The following is a 15,556-nucleotide window of genomic DNA, read 5'->3' as shown; positions in this document are numbered from 1 at the left end:
AACATCTTTTTATCAAGGTTTCATCGATAAAGTTATATAAAGTTCCTTTGTAAATTTTCTGTAAATGCTTGCATAAACTTCAGAAATCTCTTAAAAGATTGTGCTGTGTATAATTGCTATAGATGATATTTTTCTAGGGTCAGTTATGAAACCATTTCTCATTGTTAATTATGACATCAAACATTACTTGGTTTGATAAAATTTAGATAAATATGGCATGGAATTTGTGGAATTCCCAAGTGTAACATCCTTAAATCCGAGAGTTTTGTTTAATTACAGGTATCAAGTTAGCAGAGATATCCACCTTACCGCCATCTATTGTAAGAGAGGCCAAGAAATTGTCACAGAAATTAGCTCATCAAAGGAAGGTTGGTGAATACTCTTCCTCCAGTTAAATGCACATGCTTACTGTCTTTTCTACTTAGATATACTTGAAATTTATTTAATCTACAATTGAGCAATTAGCATTAAACAATTATTAGATTTCTTAGATAAGTTACCCAAATCATTGTTCCTTTTAAAAAGGAAAAGTAAGTGCCCTCTACATGTTTTCTTACAGACCCAACTAGAATCTGTCAAAAGGGACCTGAAGATGAGACCCCTCTTTAGACTAGCCAACAGGTTGCTTCAAGCTGCAAGGAGTTCCAAGTTAGACCAAGCTGGTCTAAGAGAGTACCTCAAAATACTGAAGGAGAGTTACTTCAAAGAAATGGGATCATCAGAAGAATGATGGGAAATCATTTCAACTTGCTTACAGACTCATCAAAGCTACAAAGAATTCATCGTAATGGGAGGTTCCATGAAATGTGTATGCCAAACTGTATGTGTGGGACTTTCCTGAAGTCCAATCTAGTTGCTAGACTAGCCTTTCCCAATAAATAGAGACTTCAGAGTTCATTTTCAAAGATATCCCTTAGCTTCTCTGAACAGTTGTAAAGCACAACCCTGTCAAGGTGGGTATATTTATGTAGAATTATAAGAGTGCTGGTTTTTATTAACTGGACAAGAGGTCTTATCAAAGCCTGAAATTTACAGACCTGATTTACAGGTCTAACCGATGATTTGCTGTAAATTATCAAACTGAATTCATTAAGAAATCTGAAAAGAAAATCCTGAGTTAATAGCCAAACTTGTGAATTTAGTATAAATGAGAGAAATTCTTGTGAATAATCTTTATTTTGAAGTATAAACCTCAATATACTGCATAGGTTGACATTTTTAAGACCAGGTTATGCAAAGCATTGTTATTGCCTCTTCAAAGTGGATATTTTGCATAAGTGTAACAGATTTACATGGTCTTCAGAGGTTTGAATTAATTAGGTTGACCTATACTCACAATTGATAGCATCTGTATTATGTATTTATATAATGTTAAATTTGCAGTCCTACTCAGTAATGTGCACACTTGTGGAAAAATGTACAGACTTGAGCCCGGAGCACACTTTATGATTCGTTGCTATCCGAATTTAAAAGATATGGTAATGACATTTGATTATGAACATTCCAGTCAATAAAACAATAGCAATTAGAGTTCAGAAAAGTGGTAGGACTACTAAAGTTTTTTCAATTCAAAAGCGTAATCATCGACTGCGATTTAAAGCAGATTTGGACTTTACCCCAACCACAGGACTTGCTGCCAAGCAAACTTGTGATTTATTATTAACATTATACTGAATTTCAAATGAAATAAATTTACTTCTTGAAATTCACACATTTAATGCAAAATGCAATTTATCTTAAGTCGTGTCGTATCAGATCGCATAGCGTGTGCGTTGGGCTTGCAGTTTGGTGTGCACATTTGAACTGTATAATACATATTTAAAATGTTCAGATGCGTCACGTTTAGTTTGTGGGAATATTTGAAGAAATGTTAAATTCTATCTATACCTTTGGTAAGGTTCAATAATGTAAAATAGACTATCATCTAATGTTCTAATCTTAAAAAGTGTAGTGACTGAAAAAATAAATGTTAATTTTTAAAATAAAATTTGAATTTTACCTTTAAGATACATGTATTGCTCTTTCTTGGTAGTTCTTTTTAGCTACAAAGACTACATCCTAATACATCTTTACAAAAAATCTGATCTATGCTTGAGAAGTGGTTTTCTAAACCAAAAGAAAAATTCAGTTTATGTAAATGTAGTTGGGATACTAGCCAGTTTTAATCACTATTTGACATATCAACTTCTTACTTGGTCCAAGTATGCATACATAATTGATGATGATCTAATTGGAAATTGCCATTTGGTTTACACCTTCTTTATCTACTATCAGTTTGGTCTCATTTAAGACTCATTCTTGGTCTCTTTCTTGACCCCTGCTTGGGGCTGGACCCCACCAAAGACTTAGTCGGGCCCCCAGGACCCTCGGACATTGGTTGTCCAGATTTTGCATTTCTAAATGTTGGCAGGTATGTGAATGTGAACTAGACTAATTGGGTATTAAAATAAGTGTAGTGGAGATCAAACATCAATATTTGATTTAGTATTAGATTATCTGAGATGTAATACCAAGTGAATGTAAACTGACCTGATTAGTTTTTAGGTATCAAGGGTAAAGGTTGGAGGTCCTAACATATATTGAAATATCTTGTTTTCATGATAAAGAACCGCATGAGGTTTGGTGTGGTTACCAGATTAGACTTGGGTTTAACCTAGGTTTAATTATCAGAATCCCATTCACAGAGTTCCAGAAATGCTTGTTACTATGGTGATTCATGAAAATTAAAATGCATGAAAATCATAAATATCTCATTAACAAATATGTCTGATGTACCATGTTTTACCTGCAGAGTAAATCTGCCACTTCTTGAATTTGTTCCAAGCATGTGACATTAAAATTTCCTTTCAATGAATGGTCATCCAAATTTAATGTCAATTCAAGAAAAAAAGCCATTCCGTAAGAATGGTTTGGCTTTCATGATATCATCAAAAATTTATTTAGCAAACTTGTTAAAAGAATAAGTTTGTAAATTCAAAGTGTAAATATTCAGAAGTGATTATCTCTGAAATATTTTTCTTCAAGCTTGTGAGGATGATCTGGTGAGAGTGGTCATGACATTAATGAATATACATGTATCTTGTTCTACCAAATTTGATAACAGTGTAAGAGATCAGATTAAATGTAAATTGTATGCATATGCAAGTCCCGGGGGGGGGGTCACTTTCATTGACGAATGGATACTAGGCACAACCGTGGTGTTTCAAAAAAGCGCCCTAAACCAGTATTATCCATATTCTGAAAATGCACCCCATAACAAGTATTGGCATGTGAAACCCTACTCTTCTATGATAAGAAATGAAATGGTAACCTTGACAAGTATTCCCTGAATTGACCCCTAAACAAGTACAGCAATATTTTGATTGTTATGTCACAGACATGATCACGGACGTTGGCTTTACCCTTACATTGGGTTTAGTACCGCCTCGCCTCACTCAAATCGGACTCAGTTGGGGCAAAAAGTAAAACCTTTATAAGAGCATTTCAGTCTTTTTATACCCTCGCAAATTTGACAGTAAACACATAGCTTTCCTAGCGAAATATATACCCTTTTTCAGTATTTTAGTGGGTTTTTATTATACCTTTCTTATGTTACTTGTGTAACCTGCTTGAATTTTGAAAAAGAGATCCTTCATGCCTGGTATTCACTCGTCAATGAAAGTACCCCCCCCCCCTCCCCCTGATGCAAGTAACAACTTCAAACTTTCTAGATTGAAATCTAGGATCTGATCTTTACCCCCCCATCCCTGCTTGAATTGCTTTAACCAAATGACTACTTGTCTTCCTAACCGTATAGATTACTATAAATAATAATGGGATATAAATGTTTGGTTCATTTTGTATGAACCAAGAGTTCTAACTGATTTCACTGTCCATGACTAGTACTACTCTGATATCATTATTGTAATAATTATCTATTGAGGGAAATCCAACTGCAACCAACATTTATACATTTATCAAATGAAGAATGCATAGCAATCAAAGAGGCAGATTATTGATGGTTAATTCAAACTTGATTCATGATGATTAAAGGTAGACGTTTTTATTGGTGACTACTTTGTGATGAGCTCTTTATCCCTTTTGTGTCAATTTGCAATTTTAATGTACAATTCATATTGTCTCTTTCTATGTGGGATCCTATACCTTTATAATTTTGAAATCATTTGTGGACATCTGAGGAGAAAGTTACCCTGATAATTTATTAAAATTTACTGCATACTTTGCTTATTGGATGGTATCATTGACCAAATAAGATTCACATTGTTTTAGAGATCTCATTAATAAACAAGTGGAATGCCTCTGGCCGTCTCACCTGCATCACGCAATTCAACATAGCAGCAGTGCTGACTTTGAAAACTACTGTAACTCACACAAGATGTTCAGTGATACTTGGTTACTCTTATTTCCACCTTTTATGAACTAGACCAATACACTTTACAGAGATAGGATGGTAATTCAACAACTGCCCTCAATGTGGCCAAAGTTCATTGACCTCACATGACCTTTGACCTTGATCATGTGACCTGAAACTTGCACAGGATATTCAGTGATACTTGATTACTCTTATGTCCAAGTTTCAAAAGTCAGATCAATAAACTCGCGAAGTTATGATGGTAATTCAACAGATACCCCCATCATGGCCAAAGTTCATTGACCTTTGATCTTGGTCATGTGACAAAAAAATGCTAAAATGCGCACAGGATGTTCAGTGATACTCGATTACTCTTATGTCCAAGTTTTATGAACTAGACCAACATACTTTAAAGTTATGATGGTAATTCAACAAATACCCCCAATGCGGCCAAAGTTCATTGACCCTAAATGACCTTTGACCTTGATCAGGATGTTCAGTGATACTTGATTACTATTATGTCCAAGTTTCATGAATCAGATCCAAAAACTTATAAAGTTTTGATTGTAATTCAACAGATACCCCCAAATCGGCCAAAGTTCATTGACCCTAAATGACCTTTGACCTTGGTCATGTGAGGTGAAACTCATGCAGGATGTTTGGTGATACTTGATTAATCTTATGTCCAAGTTTAATGAACTAGGGCCATATATTTTCTAAGTTATGATGACATTTCAAAAACTTAACCTCAGGTTAAGATTTTGATGTTGATTCCCCCAACATGGTCTAAGTTCATTGACCCTAAATGACCTTTGACCTTGGTCATGTGACATGAAACTCTAATAGGATGTTCAGTAATACTTGATTAACCTTATGGCCAAGTTTCATGAAATAGGTCTATATACTTTCTAAGTTATGATGTCATTTCAAAAACTTAACCTCAGGTTAAGATTTGATGTTGACGCCGCCGTCGGAAAAGCGGCGCCTATAGTCTCACTCTGCTATGCAGGTGAGACAAAAAGAGAGACTAGCAAAACTAGCAAACAAGTTATCAAGATTTTTTTTTCAATTTTATATCAAGAGTTTCTTATTTTCTGCTTCCATGTCAATTAAGATATTGATGATGTAGTTGGATTCCCATATAGACTACTGAATTCACCAAATAAATGAAACATAAAACAGATTTTCTTGTTAAATGCAAATTGTGCTTATGTTATTTCTAACCAGTCCTCACAATTCATAGAAATACAAAGTATTTATAATCATAACCCTTATAAACAGCTTGAATAATTGAACCAGAGAAAAGAAGTGCACTATGAGATGGTTAAAAAAGCACATGAAACAAGAATTAATACAAAGGTATGGCTTTGCAGAAAAGAAAATGGACTGTACATTGAAGAGGACATATTTTATATAAAAAAATCATATAATGTGTGTATTATGCACATATTCAAAATATATAGAGCAAATTCTTTCAAACTTACAATAATAAATCCTACTGTATATTTTCAATATAATTCATTCTGATTCGAATGTAGTTCTTTTGCACAAAATACATTTAATAACCAACATATACTTTGCATCAAGAAGTTTATATTCCTTCAGGAACTTCAAAATACTTCTATTGACTCTGGTAATGTTTTGTTATATTGCAAATTATATAAGAATATATATTAAATACAAGCCAAAATTCTCAAATTATTAAACTTCATTTCAATTCATATTAATGAAATAAGAAAAAGGACCTGCAAAAAATCTTCAATAACAGGTGTGTGTGTGTGTGTGTTAATAGTATCCTATTATAGGCAACTTAACACAGATGGGTGCAAGACTAGTGTATAATCAACAAGTAACATTAGTACTAAAGAAAACAAATTTATTACTTCATTGCAACACATGTGTTACTAATAGCATAGTAAGGTGTCACTAGGTTTTTTATTATCAAAATACTTTAATTTAGTATGATTTGCAAAAAGGAAGCACCGCATTTTACACCAAAAAAGGCATAGACTTTATCTTACAATTTGAACACCATGGTTTAATCAATTTTACATTCAGCAAAATAAAATCTTAATGAACCAAAGAGATTTTATGGAAATAATATTCTACTCTTGTTCACTTAAATAACTAGAAATGCAGCTTGAATTTAATATAATCAAAATTGATTACTTTTGAATGAAATATATACATATCAGATAATCAGTGAATGTTTAATACAAGTACATCAAAATTTCAAGACATTTTATAAATATTCAATAATCTTTATCTTATATCACATTAAATATTATTGAGTGATTCCTCTAAGACATAAAAAAATCATACTTGAATATGGAAGTGCAATTCTTTTAAAGAATCCAGGACAAATATGCCATTGATCTGGGCAGTTCTAATATAGTCATTTCCCATGTCTACAAAATATATTTACAAAATAACTGCCATTTTTATAAGAAGTATTATTGTATATGTAAGTGTACAAAAATATGTACAATGCTTGCCATGTATACTTGTTGAATAATGGACTGCAATCAGGTAATCTCTGATACTTTCAGAAAGGTAATAAATCACCATGGGTAATCCTAATTATAATAAAATATATCTCTCTCACAGCTGGAATGATTACATTCAAAACACACATTACAGCCCAATTGAATATAATTTCATGCCTAATTCATTGTGTGATTTTTTACAATAACTAATTTAAATTCAATTCCAAATACTAAGTTTATTGCAAGATGATTATCAAGCCACTTATCCAAATCTTGTCCCTTTTCTATCCAAAATGACATCAAGTTCTGCCTTCAAAACGTCAAAGCTCTAAGAGTTTTGCCACTGTCACAAATGAGCACTTCCCCAAAACCTGGCATTGAAAGTTATTATATGTAAAATAAATCATATCCAACTCCATAGATTTTTGTAAGTATATATGATTTCCCTAGAATAACAAGTCTACAAGAAATGTTAGAGAAATGACATTTCAGGTTCCTATATCATTATGAAGTAATTTTACACTATTCATGGTATTCCATGTATCTCCAGGAGAAAACAATGTATGACAATAATACTTTCTTTGCACATTCCATACTTACATGGGTAACTTTTCTAAATGCATATCCATAGGATAATTACTTGCAGACAGCATAATATTCAATATAAAACAATTGTGTTGCTATATAAGTCATTGCAAATCTTGCATGTATTGTGCATAGCGAACAGTTTCGTCATTCCATTCATTCATAAATACTGCACTGGACTACAACAGTCAGTTGTAAACATCTTTTCAGGTATCAATCTCATTGTAACAATTCATTGAATATACCAAATTAAGGAATAAAGATTACTTAAAGAATGAACACAAAAGACCACAACAATAAGGTATACAAATCCATTCCATACAACCAGTTTATGTTGCTGGTTAGAAAATATGCAACAAAAGAAAGTCTTCATTTCTTATTGTGTGAATATACCAAATGTAGACCATTAGTGGTAAATCAAACTTAAATCTCAGAGGAGTAATATTTGAAAAGTATATACAAACCAACTTTAAACATTTTCATATCATAGACCTTATCATACAGTAGGCGGCTCTGAGCTGTGACATTACACTGCCAATACTAAGTACTTTCATAATGGATATAAAACATTTAAATCAAACCCTGTATTAGCAGAAATCAAGTGACAATGCAAAAAAAATATATAAACAGAGCAAAATGGTTGTCTAGTTTACAATGATCAGAAAAAATGATTTACAAAGAAAAAGCAAAGGTAGTAAGGAAGATAAAAAGCACATGAAGTTTGGCACAAATATCTGAGGCACCTTTGAAGTGGATAAGGGAACTTGTTGGTGCAATATAAAATGGGTGAATTCTGGTTCACATCTTTGCATTTAGACTTGTGCTAAGCCGTGTATTGCCTGAACAAAGACAATCACAGTCAAGGGCAACACAATAAAAAAAAAACTAATATGAGGTGAATGAATGTATAGACTAACAGCATTCATTCTAGCTAGCTTCCAACATCTGCAATTGAATGCAACCAAAATCCATACCAGCAAGGATGAGTGGTAACAAGCAAAATAGCAAATTATAACAGCAAGTAGCTCACTCGGGCCAGTGAGCTTTAATGAGTGAAACTTAATATATGAACTTGTATGCAAAAGTGTGATTGCAACACATAGCTAAAAACACAGAGGTGTAAGCCATGCATGAGGGGAATAGGAGTGCATTTGTTCAATGGTTTTAAAACAATACCACAGGATGGATATTCTGACAAAATATTGATAAAAAAATCAGAAAAGAGACTAAAATATTTGAGGGTTGAGGTTATTCTTAAAAAGCAAGTTTCTTGGTGTAGAAAATTCACAAGCTAAGCAGAGATGATAAATTTAAAAAACGGTTTTCAGTTTTTGTGTTTCCATATTTCTAAAAGGCATAGTCCTCTTAATTTACTGATGAAGGAAATGTTAAAAATACTGAAAATTAACTTCATGTGACATTTCAGTTAAAAATCAATGATCTTTTTATTGAACCTGCACTGCTATCTATACAAAGAGAAAGATACTATTGCCAGTTTCATTTTTATATTTAAAAAGAAACCAAATATCATGCATCATGACCTCCTTCTGGAGACAGTCTTTGGTTATGAATCAGCCCTGAACACAATATTCTCATTTTGTCTTTCAGTTTGACATGGTTAATGCCTTAAGCAATGCAAGTAGTAAATATCTGATTTTTTTCTAAAATGTACTTCTTGCATGGTCCTTCAGAGATACAAATATACATCAACAGTTTTAAAATGAAACCTAAGGTCTTCAAATAATCCAAGTCCATTAAAGGCCATGCCCTCTCATTTGCCTCGGATTTTTTGTGTGGCCTCTTTTTTTTCCTGATGTAATATAGAAATATGCACTATAGAAAAATCTATTAGCCCTTAAAATATAACGATACAGTTCCTGTATACAATTTATTACTGCCCTTATAAGTAATAACCACTCAAAACTATGGAGATAATGCTAAAAGCAATTAAACAGACAGAAGGGCATTCAAGGGATGATTGAACAAAAGACAACATGTGATGAAAAAAAGAGACAGGATAAATATATCTTGACAGTACAACTAAAATAGATGCTACACAACTAAAGAGTTTGTGATTTTGATGGTGATGCATTTCTGGTTGTGAAAGATGTTTTGGGACGGTATGGCCTTGGCTTGACTGGCGGTGGTTTCCTAGCTGAACCTGTAGGTGTGGTGGGTGTGGACGATGATGGGCCTGTAGGAATACCTACTGGTACTCTCAAAGGCATGGCTGAAGGAGGGTAGAAGGAATGAACGGGTTTCACAACATCTCGTACAATATCTGGTGTTGAAGCGGAGTTGGTTGCATCATTGACAGTGGTATGCCTCAGCTCATCGCTGAGGTGACGGATGTGGTCCGGGCTGGCCGTCGTAGAGGATGAGGTGCTGGTGGCCAAGCTTCCTGGTAATGACTTATCCCTGTAATAGTAATAAAAGATAAAAAGTTCGGAGTTTGTAAAAATAGCAACTACAGTATCATTGTATTCAAAAGAGCTTCACTGCCATGAATTACTATCACTTGAACGACTTGGGGTACCTTTCTTTGATCATACAGCATCATTAATTGTGATTCCATTACAGGATGGATTGATGGTGGGATTTGGTGTAGACATAAGGTTTAAGTATTATGTTGGGTTCAGTAATGGAAATGAAAAAAATATAATGAAGTAATAATCTTTCTTTTTCTTGATGTAATATAGTCACAGTACTAACTCAATTTTGCCTTGTTCTCAATTCATAAACACATTTGGGAACAGGACAATGTGTTGTGTAGTCAAGAAGTACATGTATGTGATATTTGTTGACGATCATCACAAAAGGATATGCACGCCAGAATGATCAAGACTGGGTAATCTATCAGGTTTATAAGATCTTCCACTAAACAATAATATCATATAGTGATATGATAGTGTGATCACACTTCTGGCTATAAAAAAACAACATAAAGAAATAACATCCTTAATGATTCATTGCAGGAATGCAACTGAGTCCAAAGTACAAAGTGCAGCTCATTATAGGCCATATTAGCAGAGACCCACTTTGTGTTAAGGAAATAACTTCATTCTTAATTTACAATTAGCATATTTCATTGATGGCATGATATTTCAGCCCACTGTATTGCCACCTGCATTCATGGTATATTGAGCTACAAGGTGCATAACCAATATATCAAAAGCAGTTAACAAAATAAAGATAAATAAATCAATCAGATTGTAGTAATCACATTATCTGAATATGCATTAAAAACTTCCTCCATATCTCGGGTGACAACTGAACATTCTGATTAAAAGAGGTCTACTTATTAGCATGCTTTCTAAAAAAAAAAAAAAAAAAAAAAAAAAAACCCTAATAATACTAAAAAATAAAAAAAAAGAAAAAGGACCAAATAATTTCAACTTGGAAACCTTACAGGTTACAGGAAGAAAAATGCTTTTTGCATCGATCTTCACTATATTGTATTTGGTCTAAGAAGCATAATGCACAGAGCAACTCAATATGAAGTCAGAATAATTAATCTACAAGGTGACGTGTCATATTTTAGTAGACGGTTGCTCTAAAGTAAGGGCAAGAAGGAACTATTGTTAGTAGGAACAAATACTAATTATTGTAGGGTAGACAGCAACAAATGCATCATCTTAAATCATACAAATGTATATGCTTTAGGTGACAAGCACAAAAATCCTGAATATTCATAAGAATCATGTTACAGTAACTGCAGCTAACATTCTCAAATGTGACTATGACTGAGTGACTTGGATGTAAAATGTTTTCTCAACCCACTTTCTCAATACAGTGAATTTCATAAATACCACTTTCATAATCATTATCCATATTAACCACACATAAATGACTTCTTTCAATCCACATTGTAGAGTACATGAGGCACATGAAAGAATATATGTTTGTATTCAAGTCATAAGGCGAGTAATTAAATAGTGCAAGATGAATATCAGCCATGAATATATTTCAGGAATGGCAGGAGAACTTAAATACCATTCATTGTACATATTTTAGTTTTTTTTTTATTTTAAGGTACAACAAAATATTGATCTTTTTTTTAAGGAGCCGGTGCAGCCCATGTAGTAATGGTGTAATGAGTGCTCTCGGTGGACAATGTTAAAAAAAAAAATCAAAATGATCTACAATCTCTTTTAAAAATTTGATTCCACATCACCATAAGAGAGTCAAATATGTTATTAAAATTGTAACATGAATCATACAAACAGATTTCCCACTAGTTCATTAAGGCTTCCAACCTTCTCCCCCCCCCCCCCCCGAAAAAAGAAGAAAATACAAAGATTTTAAAATGGAGTGGCATTTTTTTTTTCAAAAAGAAAATAGCAATTAATGATTTATAATTTTTTATCAGCAGATGGGAGAAAGAGTTTGGTTTTTAATGGATTGTGCATTGTCAAATTGTCAAATATGTCATATGTGGTACATCTTGATTTATTAACATTTCACTTGCCTCAATGGGTAGATGTTCTTGAGTAATAATTATGATTATAGGACAAGTTCATCTCACCAAAAAGAGCAAAATCTAACAAGCATAACACTGAAAATTTCATCAAAGTTGGATGTAAAGTACGAAAGTTATGACATTTTAAAGTTTTGCTTTATTTCACAGAATAGTAATATGCACACCCTGGGCTCCGTAACACAAAGATTAGCGATTAATGGTTAAATGCACTGACCAATCAAGATCAATGTTACATGCGCATTTGGCGCAAAATACTGACCAGGAACCAATCAGAAGTGTTCTCTCATATTCGCTTTTCATCTCTAGTCTTTGTGTTACGGGGCCTGGTCGGTATGCAAATGACGAGACTGATGACATCACTCACTCACTATTTCTCTGTATTTTACTATATGAAATATTCTAATTTTCTCCTAACCAGTGGTTGAAACAAGTTTTTTTCCTCCATGGACATGGAGAATTACAATTGTTTAAAATTTTAATGTTTTAATCAAGCTGGTCCTTATTGTCAAAGCTGTAAAAATTGAAATATTGTATAATTCAAACAAAAAAAAAAAAGAAATAGCGAGTGAGGGGCATCATCGACTCTCATTTGCATGTAGCTGAGTTGTGAATATAACTGTCCTGAGAAAAATAAGCGAAACTTTATAAATTGTCATAAATTTCTTATTTTACAACCGATTTTCATGAAATTTTCAGTATATTACTTGTTTTATTTTTCTCTATTATTGATTCAAATTAACATTTTTCTGGCGTGGACTCTACCTTTAAGGCCATGGTGAGATTAATATGGGATGGTCAGTAAACTGCTTTCAACCACTAGTTAAATAAATCACCAATGTAATGAGATCATAAAGAAAAATTCAAAATTTTTTCATTCATTTGGTGACCAGTAAACATATAGCTCATTCCGGAGGTTAAATAATATCTATGTCATTTCTTCCATTTACTTGTTTCATATTTCGGTTGTAGTTTTTCTCATTAATATTCTGTAAAGTGTACCTTAAACAAAAAATAAACAGTGAAGGTGGGCCTTCAGCTTAATAAACTTAATAAGCACTGTACCAGAACCCAAACTTTTTATGAATTAATGGTGAATTCTACAAATACGCCTGCCTGATTGGTATACTGTTAGAATTTGTTCAATAAGTCAAATAGATCTTTGCTTGAAGAAATTGCTCATATTTCTCTGATCGTGTTCAGCAAATTTCACAGAGGGTCCCTCATTGAAACAAACAAGAATCATCTTGATATTGGGTTACATAACTGCTTTCATTCAAAATCTTTCAGTTTTATGAACTCTATTTTTGTGATATAAAGTCATTGGAATTTCTTAACATTTTCAATTCATAAGTGTAATGCACTATAAATGATTTACTGGAAGGCTATACCTGTTGCACATGTGCTATTGCATTAAAAAGACTTATAGAAGTGAGCAGAAAATATATGTGAATATATTTTTTCAAGAGAGAAATTGTGAATGCGATATAAGCAAAAGAATTTAATTTCTTGCTTATTACTACAAAAGATTATTGTAAACTGATTTGCAAGAATAATGATAATAACTTCACTGCATCTCCAATGTGCTTCATTGTAAAAGGCCTATCATTACATGCCATTTGACTTCAAGACCTTCACTACACAGTATCATTATGTTAACAAAGTGTGCATAAAATTTAAACACAAAATCCCTGTCAATAAATTGAAACATCAGGGCTGACTCATGTTTCTAGATTCTGATGGTGTCTAGTCGGGTACTTGAACAAGTTAAAAGAAGGAATATTATGCGCTTCCAAAGGAATATTATTAAATTTAATACATAATTAGTATGTTGCACATCCTCTCTTTCCTGTCCAAAATTGTCAATGTTTTCAACATCTCCCACAAGAAAGCCAACGTATCATGAAATATTTGTCACCACAGGGGATGCTTTGCAATTTAATAACATCACATCATAATCGACTGTACAGAGATTGCTTGTGAACGCTGCAGGGAAAAACACACTTTAAATGGTAACCACCATTTGAATGGAGACATCAGAGACACAAATAAACCCAGAAAAGAAATTAAAGAAAAACATGCCAATCCGACTTTCATGGTTTACTTTGTTAGAAGGTATTCATTTATATTGTTAGAAAAATAAATAAAAAATATCTATAAACATTTTATTATCAGATAGAATGTATTAGCATGCATTGTGCAGCTTTCACTTTTTTCACTTGAACATTGATATTGGAAGAACAATACCGGAGTATGACATTGGAAGGATTATGGTATTTAAAAATGACAAACTTAGACCTATTTTAACTCCTAGCTTGTTTGTTTTTTGTTACTATCAGAATGGAACAACCTTCACTGAACAACCTAATATGACATGAATTATCAATTGAATGTTAGCAAAACTCATAAACTTAAACAGTGCCCTTCAATTAATGTTTTCAAGAAGATGCTAATTTGTTTTGATTTATTGCGAGTAGTGTAAAATATCATGTATTTTTATTTCAAATTTTAACCCATTGTATTTGTTTTTTGTTTAACACTTTTTAACTTTTGAAAAAGTGCTTTATAAGAAGTAACCTGTATATATCCAAATAAATAAAATCATGCATGATTAATGTTAATACTAGCATGCAGGTTTTAAGGTTAGTTATTTGAGGCTATGCATGGTGATACCTCACCTTAGCTTTCTCTTACAATAGAATCATATATGAACTCTGTCAGGGGGTAAATGAGTAAAAGCAGTAGCAATTTGGTTAAGATTCAAGTATTTCAAGCTTCATACCACAGCATGAAAATGGAAGCTTCACAGCAAGAAAATGAGAAACTTTGAGTATTATCACATCATGCATTTACTTCTGACACAGGCATAAGTTACATCTTTAATATATGCTGGAAAACTGATGATATCAAAATGGGACGCATGCAAATTGGAGGCAAATCAGATAATATAATATATCTTACTGAACTTGGGGAATATGATATATGACCCCCCTTTTCATTGGAAGATCAAATTTTGAAGGCTCCATGCATACTAGCACATGCAAATTGGATTAAGCATAACTTTCAGAAAGTTTACATTTTAATACAGCTGAATTAAAACATGTTCTTGTATTTAACAATGATTTTTTAAAAGTTTAGACATCTTTTTACCATACTACATGCCTACAAAAGAGAAAGGATCATGTGTCATGCGCATACAAAATAATGAAAATGATAAAAATAAATTATGAGATCTACAAAAATTTGTCTTGGAATTTAAAGAAAGTAAAATATGAAGTCTCTTATACTATGATTCATTTCTAACTTTGTTGCATCATATCAAACAGAAATAATTCTCATTCTTGCACTGAATTTCAAAATAAAAAAAATCTATTGTGCTGGAACTGCAAAGAAATCACTGAACTTTTTCATGAAGTGTTGCTGAACCCATTATCTGCAAAACTACAATGGTTTCTAGCAAATTAAAGACATGATACTAGCAAATTTATTGAAACTTCTTAAACGTTGTTTTGTTTTCTATATTCTACAAAATCAATCAATCAAAGAAAACAAAGGTCATTACATGCATTTCTAGATTTAACCTACTATAAGGCTGCTTGGAGCTACAACCAGGGTAATAATATCAAAGTCCTTTGGAAGCGCATAGAGACATTATGC

The 15,556-nt window shown here is 32.6% G+C and overlaps 2 protein-coding genes across 5 annotated transcripts in view; one reads left to right on the top strand and one right to left on the bottom strand.

Annotated features, from left to right (window-relative positions):
• LOC121410495 (mutS protein homolog 4-like) overlaps window positions 1–3,691 on the top strand; it is a 29,337-nt gene extending 25,646 nt beyond the window's left edge. For 2 of the 3 annotated variants that reach the window (XM_041602630.1, XM_041602629.1), the window contains exons 25-26: window positions 280–368; window positions 560–3,691. In XM_041602630.1, coding sequence (XP_041458564.1) covers window positions 280–368; window positions 560–730 — 260 coding nt within the window. In that variant the 3' untranslated portion in view covers window positions 731–3,691. Of the gene's footprint in view, window positions 1–279; window positions 369–559 lie in introns of those variants that run through there. The other variant, XR_005969346.1, reaches the window with a different exon arrangement.
• A 1,848-nt stretch (window positions 3,692–5,539) lies between these two features.
• Window positions 5,540–15,556, bottom strand: part of LOC121410494 (SLIT-ROBO Rho GTPase-activating protein 1-like) — an 83,494-nt gene continuing 73,477 nt past the window's right edge. The window contains exons 20-21 of one of the 2 annotated variants that reach the window (XM_041602628.1): window positions 14,578–14,613; window positions 9,778–9,840 (exon numbers count right to left, since the gene is read on the bottom strand). In XM_041602628.1, coding sequence (XP_041458562.1) covers window positions 14,601–14,613 — 13 coding nt within the window. In that variant the 3' untranslated portion in view covers window positions 9,778–9,840; window positions 14,578–14,600. Of the gene's footprint in view, window positions 9,841–14,577; window positions 14,614–15,556 lie in introns of both variants that reach the window. The other variant, XM_041602627.1, reaches the window with a different exon arrangement.

Source organism: Lytechinus variegatus, chromosome 3 (genome assembly GCF_018143015.1).
Source record: "Lytechinus variegatus isolate NC3 chromosome 3, Lvar_3.0, whole genome shotgun sequence".
Taxonomy (NCBI): Eukaryota; Metazoa; Echinodermata; class Echinoidea; order Temnopleuroida; family Toxopneustidae; genus Lytechinus; species Lytechinus variegatus.
This window is presented reverse-complemented; position numbering and strand designations above follow the sequence as displayed.